The sequence below is a fragment of the Rutidosis leptorrhynchoides genome, chromosome 2 (assembly GCF_046630445.1).
Source record: "Rutidosis leptorrhynchoides isolate AG116_Rl617_1_P2 chromosome 2, CSIRO_AGI_Rlap_v1, whole genome shotgun sequence".
Lineage (NCBI taxonomy): Eukaryota > Viridiplantae > Streptophyta > Magnoliopsida > Asterales > Asteraceae > Rutidosis > Rutidosis leptorrhynchoides.
This window is the reverse complement of record NC_092334.1, coordinates 314,384,955-314,400,096: the sequence shown is the minus strand read 5'-3', so window position 1 is coordinate 314,400,096 and position 15,142 is coordinate 314,384,955. Positions and strand designations below refer to the sequence as shown.

The following is a 15,142-nucleotide window of genomic DNA, read 5'->3' as shown; positions in this document are numbered from 1 at the left end:
AAAAGCTAACTACGGCACCTATATTGTCATTGCCTGAAGGGAATGATGATTTTGTGATTTATTGTGACGCATCAAAGCAAGGTCTCGGTTGTGTATTAATGCAACGAACGAAGGTGATTGCTTATGCGTCTAGACAATTGAAGATTCACGAACAAAATTATACGACGCATGATTTGGAATTAGGCGCGGTTGTTTTTGCATTAAAGACTTGGAGGCACTACTTATATGGGGTCAAAAGTATTATATATACCGACCACAAAAGTCTTCAACACATATTTAATCAGAAACAACTGAATATGAGGCAACGTAGGTGGATTGAATTGTTGAATGATTACGACTTTGAGATTCGTTACCACCCGGGGAAGGCAAATGTGGTAGCCGATGCCTTGAGCAGGAAGGACAGAGAACCCATTCGAGTAAAATCTATGAATATAATGATTCATAATAACCTTACTACTCAAATAAAGGAGGCGCAACAAGGAGTTTTAAAAGAGGGAAATTTAAAGGATGAAATACCCAAAGGATCGGAGAAGCATCTTAATATTCAGGAAGACGGAACCCGGTATAGGGCTGAAAGGATTTGGGTACCAAAATTTGGAGATATGAGAGAAATGGTACTTAGAGAAACTCATAAAACCAGATACTCAATACATCCTGGAACGGGGAAGATGTACAAGGATCTCAAGAAACATTTTTGGTGGCCGGGTATGAAAGCCGATGTTGCAAAATATGTAGGAGAATGTTTGACGTGTTCTAAGGTCAAAGCTGAGCATCAGAAACCATCAGGTCTACTTCAACAACCCGAAATCCCGGAATGGAAATGGGAAAACATTACCATGGATTTCATCACTAAATTACCAAGGACTGCAAGTGGTTTTGATACTATTTGGGTAATAATTGATCGTCTCACCAAATCAGCACACTTCCTGCCAATAAGAGAAGATGACAAGATGGAGAAGTTAGCATGACTGTATTTGAAGGAAGTCATCTCCAGACATGGAATACCAATCTCTATTATCTCTGATAGGGATGGCAGATTTATTTCAAGATTCTGGCAGACATTACAGCAAGCATTAGGAACTCGTCTAGACATGAGTACTGCCTATCATCCACAAACTGATGGGCAGAGCGAAAGGACGATACAAACGCTTGAAGACATGCTACGAGCATGTGTTATTGATTTCGGAAACAGTTGGGATCGACATCTACCGTTAGCAGAATTTTCCTACAACAACATCTACCATTCAAGCATTGAGATGGCGCCGTTTGAAGCACTTTATGGTAGAAAGTGCAGGTCTCCGATTTGTTGGAGTGAAGTGGGGGATAGACAGATTACGGGTCCGGAGATTATACAAGAAACTACCGAGAAGATCATCCAAATTCAACAACGGTTGAAAACCGCCCAACGTCGACAAAAGAGCTACGCTGACATTAAAAGAAAAGATATAGAATTTGAAATTTGAGAGATGGTCATGCTTAAAGTTGCACCTTGGAAAGGCGTTGTTCGATTTGGTAAACGAGGGAAATTAAATCCAAGGTATATTGGACCATTCAAGATTATTGATCGTGTCGGACCAGTAGCTTACCGACTTGAGTTACCTCAACAACTCGCGGCTGTACATAACACTTTCCACGTCTCGAATTTGAAGAAATGTTTTGCTAAAGAAGATCTCCCTATTCCGTTAGATGAAATCCAAATCAACGAAAAACTTCAATTCATCGAAGAACCCGTCGAAATAATGGATCGTGAGGTTAAAAGACTTAAGCAAAACAAGATACCAATTGTTAAGGTTCGATGGAATGCTCGTAGAGGACCCGAGTTCACCTGGGAGCGTGAAGATCAGATGAAGAAGAAATACCCGCATCTATTTCCAGAAGATTCGTCAACACCTTCAACAGCTTAAAATTTCGGGACGAAATTTATTTAACGGGTAGGTACTGTAGTGACCCGAACTTTTCCATGTTTATATATATTAATTGAGATTGATATTTACATGATTAAATGTTTCCAACATGTTAAGCAATCAAACTTGTTAAGACTTGATTAATTGAAATATGTTTCATATAGACAATTGACCACCCAAGTTGACCGGTGATTCACGAACGTTAAAACTTGTAAAAACTATATGATGACATATATATGGATATATATATATATAGTTAACATGATACTATGATAAGTAAACATATCATTAAGTATATTAACAATGAACTACATATGTAAAAACAAGACTACTAACTTAATGATTTTTAAACGAGACATATATGTAACGATTATCGTTGTAAAGACATTTAATGTATATATATCATATTAAGAGATATTCATACATGATAATATCATGATAATATAATAATTTAAAATCTCATTTGATATTATAAACATTGGGTTAACAACATTTAACAAGATCGTTAACCTAAAGGTTTCAAAACAACACTTACATGTAACGACTAACGATGACTTAACGACTCAGTTAAAATGTATATACATGTAGTGTTTTAATATGTATTTATACACTTTTGAAAGACTTCAATACACTTATCAAAATACTTCTACTTAACAAAAATGCTTACAATTACATCCTCGTTCAGTTTCATCAACAATTCTACTCGTATGCACCCGTATTCGTACTCGTACAATACACAGCTTTTAGATGTATGTACTATTGGTATATACACTCCAATGATCAGCTCTTAGCAGCCCAAGTGATTCACCTAACACATGTGGGAACCATCATTTGGCAACTAGCATGAAATATCTCATAAAATTACAAAAATATGAGTAATCATTCATGACTTATTTACAAGAAAACAAAATTACATATCCTTTATATCTAATCCATACACCAAAGACCAAAAACACCTACAAACACTTTCATTCTTCAATTTTCTTCATCTAATTGATCTCTCTCAAGTTCTATCTTCAAGTTCTAAGTGTTCTTCATATATTCTACAAGTTCTAGTTACATAAAATCAAGAATACTTTCAAGTTTGCTAGCTCACTTCCAATCTTATAAGGTGATCATCCAACCTCAAGAAATCTTTGTTTCTTACAGTAGGTTATCATTCTAATACAAGGTAATAATCATATTCAAACTTTGATTCAATTTCTATAACTATAACAATCTTATTTCAAGTGATGATCTTACTTGAACTTGTTTTCGTGTCATGATTCTGCTTCAAGAACTTCGAGCCATCCAAGGATCCGTTGAAGCTAGATCCATTTTTCTATTTTCTAGTAGGTTTATCCAAGGAACTTAAGGTAGTAATGATGTTCATAACATCATTCGATTCATACATATAAAGCTATCTTATTCGAAGGTTTAAACTTGTAATCACTAGAACATAGTTTAGTTAATTCTAGACTTGTTCGCAAACAAAAGTTAATCCTTCTAACTTGACTTTTAAAATCAACTAAACACATGTTCTATATCTATATGATATGCTAACTTAATGATTTAAAACCTGGAGACACGAAAAACACCGTAAAACCGGATTTACGCCGTCGTAGTAACACCGCGGGCTGTTTTGGGTTAGTTAATTAAAAACTATGATAAACTTTGATTTAAAAGTTGTTATTCTGAGAAAATGATTTTTATTATGAACATGAAACTATATCCAAAAATTATGGTTAAACTCAAAGTGGAAGTAAGTTTTCTAAAATGGTCATCTAGACGTCGTTCTTTCGACTAAAATGACTACCTTTACAAAAACGACTTGTAACTTATTTTTTCGACTATAAACCTATACTTTTTCTGTTTAGATTCATAAAATAGAGTTCAATATGAAACCATAGCAATTTGATTCTCTCAAAACGGATTTAAAATGAAGAAGTTATGGGTAAAACAAGATTGGATAATTTTTCTCATTTTAGCTACGTGAAAATTGGTAACAAATCTATTCCAACCATAACTTAATCAACTTGTATTGTATATTATGTAATCTTGAGATACCATAGACACGTATACAATGTTTCAACCTATCATGTCGACACATCTATATATATTTCGGAACAACTATAGACACTCTATATGTGAATGTTGGAGTTAGCTATACAGGGTTGAGGTTGATTCCAAAATATATATAGTTTGAGTTGTGATCAATACTGAGATACGTATACACTGGGTTGTGGATTGATTCAAGATAATATTTATCGATTTATTTTTGTACATCTAACTGTGGACAACTAGTTATAGGTTACTAACGAGGACAGCTGACTTAATAAACTTAAAACATCAAAATATATTAAAAGTGTTGTAAATATATTTTGAACATACTTTGATATATATATGTATATATTGTTATAGGTTCGTGAATCAACCAGTGGCCAAGTCTTACTTCCCGACGAATTAAAAATCTGTGAAAGTGAGTTATAGTCCCACTTTTAAAATCTAATATTTTTGGGATGAGAATACATGCAGGTTTTATAAATGATTTACAAAATAGACACAAGTACGTGAAACTACATTCTATGGTTGAATTATCGAAATCGAATATGCCCCTTTTTATTAAGTCTGGTAATCTAAGAATTAGGGAACAGATACCCTAATTGACGCGAATCCTAAAGATAGATCTATTGGGCCTAACAAACCCCATCCAAAGTACCGGATGCTTTAGTACTTCGAAATTTATATCATATCCGAAGGGTGTCCCGGAATGATGGGGATATTCTTATATATGCATCTTGTTAATGTCGGTTACCAGGTGTTCACCATATGAATGATTTTTATCTCTATGTATGGGATGTGTATTGAAATATGAAATCTTGTGGTCTATTATTATGATTTGATATATATAGGTTAAACCTATAACTCACCAACATTTTTGTTGACGTTTTAAGCATGTTTATTCTCAGGTGATTATTAAGAGCTTCCGCTGTCGCATACTTAAATAAGGACGAGATTTGGAGTCCATGCTTGTATGATATTGTGTAAAAACTGCATTCAAGAAACTTATTTTGTTGTAACATATTTGTATTGTAAACCATTATGTAATGGTCGTGTGTAAACAGGATATTTTAGATTATCATTATTTGATAATCTACGTAAAGCTTTTTAAACCTTTATTTATGAAATAAAGGTTATGGTTTGTTTTAAAATGAATGCAGTCTTTGAAAAACGTCTCATATAGAGGTCAAAACCTCGCAACGAAATCAATTAATATGGAACGTTTTTAATCAATAAGAACGGGACATTTCAAATGGTGTTCCCGTTACCAACGGCAACTGATGAATATTTGCAATTATTAAAAACAATACTAAGATTATTAATACATGAGGTAAGATGTGAGGACACACCCGTGTCCATGTGCCATCCGGCACCACCGTAATCGGGCTGAGATGTGTAAAAGCACTGTGCTTGCTGTTGGACCTGCTGTTGGGCCTACTGTTGAGCTTGAATTATTTTCAAAAGTTGAGCATTAGTATCGTTATTGGGCATGTAGTCGCCTTCATGACAGAGTTTTTTTTTTAAATAAAAATTAAAATAATTAATTAAAATCTAAACCAAGAATTAATGTGAAACTAGTTCCTCCTTTTTTCTTGATTCGATGGTATAAGAAAGGGTCCACCCTTTATTTTGCAAAGACCACACACCAACTATCACAATTTCTTTTATTCTTTTTTTGATTTCCAGCAAAGAGACAAACACACCCCACTCAAAATTATTCTTTTATTCTTTCTTATATTCTGCTTTTTGTTGTTGCGAAACACCCTTTGTTTTTTTTTCTTTGTTTTGTTCTACAGACCTGCAAAATTAAAACATGGAGTTCACATCGACGGTGGCGGCGGTTCACGGCGACGGCAGAGGCGGTTCACGGCAGCGATAGGCGGATTATAGCGAAGATCAACAAATTAAAAGTGGGTTTTTGGTCGAAATGTTCCCACGATGCGATTTTTGCTGGAGGTGAGTTTAAACGCGCCGAATTTAAAACTGATTCCGGCGAAAACAGAACCTTCTGGCAGCTGACTGTGGCGGCACGTGGAGACTGTTTTACAGGTAACCGGAGTTGTGCCGGATTTTGAGCCCCAAATTTGTGTCGGGTTAAGATTTTGTTTAAGTAACAAGAATAAAGTTTTTTTTTTTTTTTTTATAACCTTGGAGAAATAAGTTTTGAAGGAGGTGAAGAAGGAGATATGAAGAAGATGAAGTTGCAGGTTGATTAAAGAGAGGCTGCAACAGCCTTTTTTTTGCGATAAGAAAAAAAGAAAAAGGAATTAGGTTCGTGATCTAGTTGATCAGGGACAGGTACGGGTCTTACATGTTCCATCCAGATACCAGTTTGCTGACATCTTCACCAAAGGACTCATGTACGCACTGTTTGACGAGTTCAGATCCAGCTTGAGCGTCCGGAGTACTCCCGCTCAAACTGCGGGGGGATGTTAGACTAGATATTTAGCTCATAGCCTATATTATTTGTATTTGTATGGGGATTAGCCCAATTAGCTTGGTTAGGGTTATTAGCCTATATATATGGCTTTGTGTTATGTACGCAATCAATCAATAAACACCATATCATTTCTTAACAGCGGCCTCTTTTTGTTCAGTACTCAAGGACGCAAAATGATCCTTGCGCCTATACTGTGAAGTTAATTTGACGAGCAACAAAGGGTTGTTTCACCAAATAAATATACAAACAAGACATAACCTATACCCCATTATTAAAAAAAAATCAATTATAGTGTTAATTGTTGATCATTATCATAGAGACATTTCATCGAACAGTTGGTGTGCACATAAACACTTTTATATACGACCATAAGAAATACATATATACCATATATATAACTAACATATATAGCGAAGGAAGAAATAACCTGTGGATTTTCCATTATTATTAGCTTGATTTCTTGATTTCTTGGTTGGTGTATTACTTGAAAACTGACGGAGACGAAGAGTAGGTGGGTTGGTGGTGAAGGAGACGAAGCGTACGTGGTGGTGGTGGTGGTGGTGAAGAAGATGAACTGGTGGTAGTGGAGGTGGTGAAGGTGGTTACGAACTAGTTTGCGTACGAGGGAGAAGATGAACTTGCGTTTTTGCGTTTGCGAAATAATATCGTTTTTTACGATCTTGCGTGTGGGGTTGTGTATGTGTGTCAAGTGAGTGGTGGAAAAAGGGTTATAAACTGAATTTAATACCAAGCGCAAGGATGCAAGGTCACAAGTCTACTTTCGCCTTGCGTGCAGTTTAATTTGAAGACGCAAGATATGATTTGCGTTTTTGCGTCTTGTTGACAAAATATGATTAAAAGAAGGTAGAATAAAGGTAGAATAAAATTACAATAACATTTAAGTAATCCGAATTACATAGTTTATTACAAAGGCCCTACGACCTAGTTTATTACATGACCAACCGAATTAAAACAAAACATTTAAGCAGCATACAGAACCCCAGCATTCAACTCCACTCGATCAGAAGGATACACCAACTCATCTTCATCAGCAAAAAAGTTGTTCAACAACATGCCATAGGGTAATCCTCTCCCAGCATCCGCTGGCAATCCCACCATTCGATTAGTAACCACATATACAAGATTAATTTGGATTTGTTCGATCAAACACATCATAATCAAAACTTCAATTACATATAGCTCCACGTCATTATCATCTCGAAACATGACATTTCTCTTGACGACCCTCATCATCTGTCGATACTGGTCCTGAATATGTTTTTCCCTGATAATATCAGGACCACTGTTTGGAAAGTCAAAACCAGGTTTACACAGTCCCGAAACATAACCAGAAGCTGAGAACAAATTTTCTTCAGGTGACCTCCTCGGGCCACTTTTCACATCCTTACTGAGACTGAAAAACTTGAAATCCCCCGCTGGGATTTCCAGGTTCTCAGCAAACTCTTCCAATGTTCAATTGTATAGATAACCAAACATGTTCAAGTGAACACATTTCAACTTACGTGAATCAAACACATAGTTTGCATAAAATTCCCTAACAAGTTTGGGATAGTACATATTATCTTGAGGCTGATTGAGAAAAGCTCCATCACTAATTCCCCTCCAGTACGCGGAAAAGTTAGGTTGAGCAGCAACATAGCAACCAATAAAAATAAGACGATCAGCCACTAGTCGTCGTCAACCTGTTGTTCTGACTCTCCTTGTGAAACTCGTCGTGAAGCTCTCCCTTCCATGGATATTAACTGAAAAGAACAAGACTCTAAAATTAATCATCATTAACACAATTCATAAATACTAAAATTAGTGAAAAAAATGCTTAAAATAGTACCTTAAAATATTTACAGTGAATTGTTAGTGAATTGTTATGAGACAGTGAATTCAAAGTTCCAGAGTCATTCTATATATAGGGTAAAAATCTTATCCGACAAAATCTAGGAAATCTAACGAAATCTTATCCAGAAAATCCAATTCTGATAAGATAAGGACGCAAGGTCACAAGATGCAAGGACGCAAGCTTGCGCCTTGCGCGGGCAAGACGCAAGGCTCCTCGCGTCTTGGGAGGGCATTCTGGCAAATTTTTTTTTTTTGGGCTCCAAGGCAATAAATGGGGAGGGATATGGCATTTTGGCTATAATCCCTTTAATAAAAATTTTTTGCTTTAAAAAAAAAAAAAAAAGATAAAAATAGAAGAGAACCAATCTACCACCACCAAGCACCAACATGAAGACTCGATGAAGTATAATTTATACTTTGTTATTTACTCCCTGTTCCATCGCATTGTTGGTTTATTTTGGCTAGTAGAAGATATGTTTATCCCACATTGGTGGGAGGAAGATGTGAGGGGTGAGTGACTTGGTTATATAAGAGGGGCTAAATCTTCATTCCAAATCGCACCAATCAATACACTTTAAGTATTTGATTATTTCTTTCTTTCTTACCCTTGTTTGAGAGTTGTATTAGTTAAATATTTTGGAGAGTGTAGTTGGCTTAAGAGAGTCGTCTATATCATTGTAACAATTTGTGATATAGTGTATTTTCTCTCTTTGGGGGCCGGTGGTTTTTCTCCTGTTTTGGAGTTTCCACGTTAAATCTTGTGTTGTGTATTGTTCTTATTTCTTTACTATTATTGTTGGGCTGGGTGGTGGGAATTAGTGAGACCGTAATTTCCCAACAACTGGTATCAGAGCGTCAGGTTTGACGAGGGTCTCGGTTATAGGAGTCGGAGTATGCTCTGTGGTTGCCACGGGAGTGGATCGTCCACATCAGAAACGAGTTCTATCGATCGTATAGGGTATCTGGTTAGACAATATTTTTTCTGATTCGTAGTAATAGTTGGATTTGTTAGTGGCGAGTTGTGGATTTCCGATTTAAAGGGTCCTGGCTACCTGCTACATCTTTTGGCTATTCGAAACGTGAGCAAAATCAGAGAAAGTGTTGTTTATAGGATACGGATACGATGTCGAAGTTCAGTCCAATGAGGTTTGATGTTGAGAAATTTGATGGGAGGATCAATTTTGGCTTATGGCAGGTTCAAGTCAAGGATGTGTTGATTCAGTCTGGTTTACACAAGGCTTTGAAGGGTAAACCCACCCTTGTTCCCGGCAGTGATTCTAGCAAGAAGTTCGATGAAGAAGAATGGGATGATATGGATTTGAGGGCGGCAAGTGCGATTCGTTTGTGTCTTGCAAAGAACGTGCTTGCAAATGTGCACGGGTTATCAACGGCAAAGGAGCTTTGGGTTAAACTAGAGCAGTTGTACCAGGGCAAGGGCATCTCAAATCGGTTGTGTCTTAAAGAACAATTTCATACTCTGCGTATGGATGGGGGTTCAAAGATTTCAGATCATCTAAGTATTCTTAACGGCATTGTTTCGGAACTGGAGGCTATTGGAGTTAAAACGGATGATGAAGATAAAGCTTTGAGGTTGATATTATCTTTATCATCGTCCTATGAGCACATGAAACCTATTCTAATGTACGGGAAAGAAACGTTGAAGTTTGAAGATGTTACTAGCAAGCTCCTATCCGAGGAGAAAAGATTGGAAGGTAACGGAGTCTCGTCATCAGAAGCTACGGTACTGTTGTGTTCGGATAGGCAGAAGAGAAACTCTAGAAAGAATCTGACATGCTGGAAGTGCGGGAAGACTGGACATGTAAGGGTTAATTGTCCCGGTGGAGCTAATCCGGCAAATGGCTCCAAAGACGCTAACATTGTCTCCGTTGTTACGGAGAGTGACGAATTCCTCTGAAGTCATGTCATCCTCATGGTGTGTCCGCGCCACCGTGGAAAGGGATGTTCGTTAGCGGTTCCACAATTACACATGGGCATTGGTTTGGCGTTGATGCAGGCTGTGTGGTGGAAACTGATGTTGTAGCTGATGGGACTTTCGGGAAAGCCAAACAGGGAAGTTGCACCATAAAGTTTCAGCTGGTTGTTCAACAACATGTGCCGAGGTGAAATGCTTGGAATGTGATATTCTAAGTGCTATACTTTTAATGGTGGAGTATGATAATTCTTGTTAAGAGTTATGATTGTCTGTGATGACAATGATTGTCGGTTTAGACAATGTTCGATGAAGATGCAAGTTTTGTCTCCTAGGAGATAATGTCAACGGCATGAAGATGAGGATCTTGAAGTTGTCGTCGAGGAAACGTCTACATCGGTTATCCTTGCAATGTGGAAGCATGGTTATCTTCTTCTATCCAAAAGGTGGAGATTTGTTGGTTTATTTTGGCTAGTAGAAGATATGTTTATCCCACATTGGTGGGAGGAAGATGTGAGGGGTGAGTGACTTGGTTATATAAGAGGGGCTAAGTCTTCATTCCAAATCGCACCAATCAATACACTTTAAGTATTTGATTATTTCTTTCTTTCTTACCCTTGTTTGAGAGTTGTATTAGTTAAATATTTTGGAGAGTGTAGTTGGCTTAAGAGAGTCGTCTATATCATTGTAACAATTTGTGATATAGTGTATTTTCTCTCTTTGGGGGTCGGTGGTTTTTCTCCTGTTTTGGAGTTTCCACGTTAAATCTTGTGTTGTGTATTGTTCTTATTTCTTTACTATTATTGTTGGGCTGAGTGGTGGAAATTAGTAAGACCGTAATTTCTCAACACGCATCCATTAAAAGCGTTCAATTTGAAAATGCAATCATAATCATAATTTAAATAATAAATAATATAATTTATAATCACAAGATTATTTTAATCAACTTAATTTAGTCGCTTAAATCCGGTTTTGATTGCAAAACAAGATTAAAGCTTGATTTAGGAAAACGCAAAATATAAATGCGAACACATTGAGAGCCAAATTGCAACCTGTTTAACATCTTAAATCAACATCACAAATTCAAAATACAAGCATTGCATATCAAGTGAACACCGAAAACATTAATAGTTTAAACCATATCTAATGCAACATCAACCTATTTAAGAAGTCTGACCAAACATAAAAAAGTACTCCGTAATCAACCTAAAGCTTATTATTTTTCCAATAACTTACTTAGTATTATACGGTTGATAGGAAGACGGTAAACCACTGCTACCGTGATAGCCAACATAAGCATGTGGCGGCGGTACTGGTTGCGCAGCAGCAGCTCTATCATCCGGCGGGTAGTAGTAAACACTTTCATAAGCGGTTGCTGGCGGTGGTGCAGCGGCTGCTCTATTATCTGGTGGGTAATAATACGTATTTTCATACACAGATGGCGTCGGTGCAACAGCGGCCCTATCATCTTGAGGGGTATAATAGGTATTTTCATAAGCGGGTGGTAGCGGTGTTGCAGCGGTAGCAGCGGACCTGTCATCATGAGGGTAGTAGTACGCCTTTTGTTCGTAAATCGGTTGACTGTATGTCGGTTGACTATGTGAAATAGCCGGTTGGTAGTTGTAGGGTGGAGCATGATATTGTCTTCTATCAATGTAGACTGGAGCAGGAGCCTGCCGCCCGTTGACCGCCAAGTAACTGGCGGCAGGACTGCGGGTCCCATAGAGGCCATCTCTATTTGAGCGTGGCTTCTTATTGGGCGGGCGTTTATCACGTCTTTTAGGTGACTCATGTTTAGTAGTCGAAGAATCACGTTTAGCTTTGCGTTCACGGTTAGTAGTCGACTCACGTGGAGATCCACGAAATCTCTTGCGATTATCGGGATTTGCTCTTTCTAGCTGACCGACCCGTTTATGAAGCGGGTCAAGTGGGTAGTCAGACTGGAGATTGTACTTTTCAACACAGTGGATCACATCTTTTAGTGCTGCAAGTTCTTTTTTGTTTCCTTCGTTCTACATAAGCAAAAAAACAGATAACAGTATATCATCCTTGTTATAATGGCTGATATGGCTTATGCCATTTAACAATAATGCATATAGTTTTTTTTAAAAACACTGTTGTAAAAGTCGGCCGACATGTCAGTTTAGGGACTAGCGCGTCCCGACTCGCCGGTCAACGCTAGAGAGTCCGGCCGACTTGGGTCGAGTCGGTCAATCTTAAGTAAAAAAATTTATATTTTTTAAAATTAGATTTTGTCATATATCAACGTTCGAAATATTTATGTTTTGTGTCATAAAATATCTACATATATACATTTGAAATATTTATATTTGATATATTTATGTGTAATATACATGGTAATGTCTGTCATTAAAAGACTTGTGGTTACCTTACCTTTGACTTTAAAGTGGCGGATAATGATTTTACAAGTTTTTTATGCACCATAACAATAGCCATGAGTGTTGTCGTTAGAAAAAAAATCCATATATGTTTAATTTATTTATCATAAAAAGTCAAAATGTTGGACAACGCCCAACTCGTCCCTAACTCGCGACTTTTATAACCTTGATTAGAAATGTATCTGACATAAAATTAGAAAACGAAGACCAAAAGTGTACCTGAACAATTTCTGAATTTCGCGACGCAATGCATTTCAATTGTGAATCCCTCCTTAAATCCTTCAAATAAGTTTTCAATAAGGGTACAGTCGGGAATTTGTCAACAAGCTCAAACGCATGCACAAAATGCACCGCACTGATTATTTTCCCTTTACTAATCAATTCTTCAATAACACCTGGAAAAAAAAAACAAAATTCAGTAAACTGTACACAAAAAATAACCAATTTTCACATCCAAAAATGCAAACATAAATCACTCTCTGTCCATTGACTTAAAAAGTCAAGCGGGTCAGTCATGCCTCCATTAAAGAAACACAAACCTGGCATTTTGTGTGCTAAACCGAGAGACCGACAAACTTTAGGAGCTTGCTTTCGCTCACAAACAGCAATAACCAGCTTGCAGAGTTCGTCTTCCTCAAACTCTGAAGCAATTTTAAAGGTCGAAAGAAGCTGCAAAAACGCTTCAGCTTCCAGTGACTTTCCATCGACATCATCGATGATGTCATCATGACCTAATAACTTACCCCTCCATACATCAGCAATAGCCTTAGCTTGCTGCTTAATATCATAAGTCAGCAAGTGTTCAACACCCGAATCAGCCTGTGCCAACATGGCGTTCAAGGCTTCGATTAGACTAATACAGGATTCGCGCGTGCCCTGAAGAGCAGCGGTGTCGTAAAATCCCGAAAGTGAATCGAGGATTAAACGACACGGTTCGGTACAAGTCGTAAGTGCACGACTAATTTCGTCACGTAAAATATTCTTATTCTCGGTAACAAAATTCAGAAGCCCGTTTGAATCCATCTCCTCACAAAATTTAATCAGCTCTTGATGAAACGTGATCTCACCACCTGTTTCATCAAGATAGGAGCTTACCGTGTTCTCTGTGGGCTCCACTATATCAACGGAAACAGATGGCGGAAGATGATTGGCTCGTGTTTCTACAATGGCAGCTGCAGCAGCATCTTTAAGGAATTGGATTCGGTCAAACATATCTTGCTCTTTTGCAGCAACAGCGGTTTCTTGTGCTGCAAGTAACGCTCGACTATCGGATTCGTCTTGTTTAAACGCTCTCTCTTTGTCTTCCAGTTCATTGTATTTCTTTGTCATTTTTGTCTCGAGATCGCGAAAGTGTTGAATTATTTCAGTTAACGAAACCGTATCTGGAGTACCATTTTTATGAGCTTCTAGCTCAGTTAACGCCTTTCTAAGCTGCTCTAGAATCGAAGGCGTTGAACTTAAAGCCACTGTGATATCAGTGTTAGCCATGGTTTTTTGTGACACGAAATGAACTGCAAATGAAATTCCATATGATAAGCGCCAAAAGTATTTATAAAACTTCATAAATCAACATATCAACATATATATGTGAAATTTGAATCGAATATACTTATAAAAAATTAAACAACTAATAGCGTTAAAACGCCACATTGAACATCAAGATCATACACAATACTTGATTTCAAAGGCCCCATCACAACGGAGTACCTCAGGCCTTTAAAACCCAGATCCATGTCAACACTATCTTGATTTCAAATCAATCAAAAAATACTAATACGAATAAACATCTACATTTAAATGTAATACAGTGAAATATACAAAAATACAACCAGCTTAATCTATAGCACCTAAAATCCATGAGAGACAAAAGCCCTAAAACAAGGTAACAGGTCAAATTACAACGAAATCACAACTTTTTTCTTTCAAGTTGGTAGAATTCATCACAAGGTCATTAGTAAATGCTAATCTAAAGGTAATTTGTAATTGAATGAAAATATAGGTACAAAGAGAAGCTTGAAATAACCCTAACAAATTCAATTTAAAAGGATAACAGAAACTGTCAGTTAAATCTATGGAATAGGGAAATATACTTTACCTATATAACAATCGGCGGATTAGGGTTAGATTTTCCAGCTAAAACTTCATTATTTGCATCTCTGCGATAGGGTTTGTTTGGCCGAAGACTGGGATTGTTAATATTTTCTTTTGTTGGTAGCAAAAAGCCCAAAATATAGCAGGCACGGCCAAGGTTGCAAAATAATCGGTTGATACTTTAGAAGGATTAATCGATAATTCGGGGATTAATCGGAGATTAATCGCATTGTACTGTATACATTTAAATATTAAATTTTTAAAATTATATGTGTAACTATAGAAAAAAACTTATAAATATAAAGATAATTTTTACATAATTGTCTAAAATTGTTCATTTTGCTTCGAAACTAAAAAGTTCTAGTTTAAATTCATGTTAAAATGTTAACCATTTCTAATTTGACTGACTTTGATTATCAAATTCGATTTCGATCCATCAATTGACGTTGACCGTTTAATTAAACGGATTTTTGGAAATCGGAAC

The 15,142-nt window shown here is 36.8% G+C and overlaps 1 protein-coding gene across 1 annotated transcript; it reads right to left on the bottom strand.

Annotated features, from left to right (window-relative positions):
- Positions 1-11,221: 11,221 nt before the first annotated feature.
- Positions 11,222-14,789, bottom strand: LOC139891844 (uncharacterized). Its single transcript, XM_071874858.1, has 4 exons — positions 14,663-14,789; positions 13,107-14,078; positions 12,787-12,962; positions 11,222-12,180 (listed from the first exon to the last, which is right to left on the bottom strand). Exons 2-4 carry the CDS (start codon positions 14,053-14,055, stop codon positions 11,401-11,403), a joined length of 1,905 nt encoding a protein of 634 aa, XP_071730959.1. The 5' UTR covers positions 14,056-14,078; positions 14,663-14,789; the 3' UTR covers positions 11,222-11,400.
- Positions 14,790-15,142: the final 353 nt, after the last annotated feature.

What these genes read in the sequence shown, in the direction of transcription:
- LOC139891844 (XM_071874858.1), bottom strand. Translation starts at nt 14,055, where the DNA reads ATGGCTAACACTGATATCACAGTGGCTTTAAGTTCAACGCCTTCGATT. An exon ending in TTTAGCACACAAAATGCCAG is followed by an intron (nt 12,963 to 13,106) that starts GTTTGTGTTTCT and finishes TTTTTTTTCCAG; the next exon opens with GTGTTATTGAAGAATTGATT. An exon ending in GAAATTCAGAAATTGTTCAG is followed by an intron (nt 12,181 to 12,786) that starts GTACACTTTTGG and finishes TTGCTTATGTAG; the next exon opens with AACGAAGGAAACAAAAAAGA.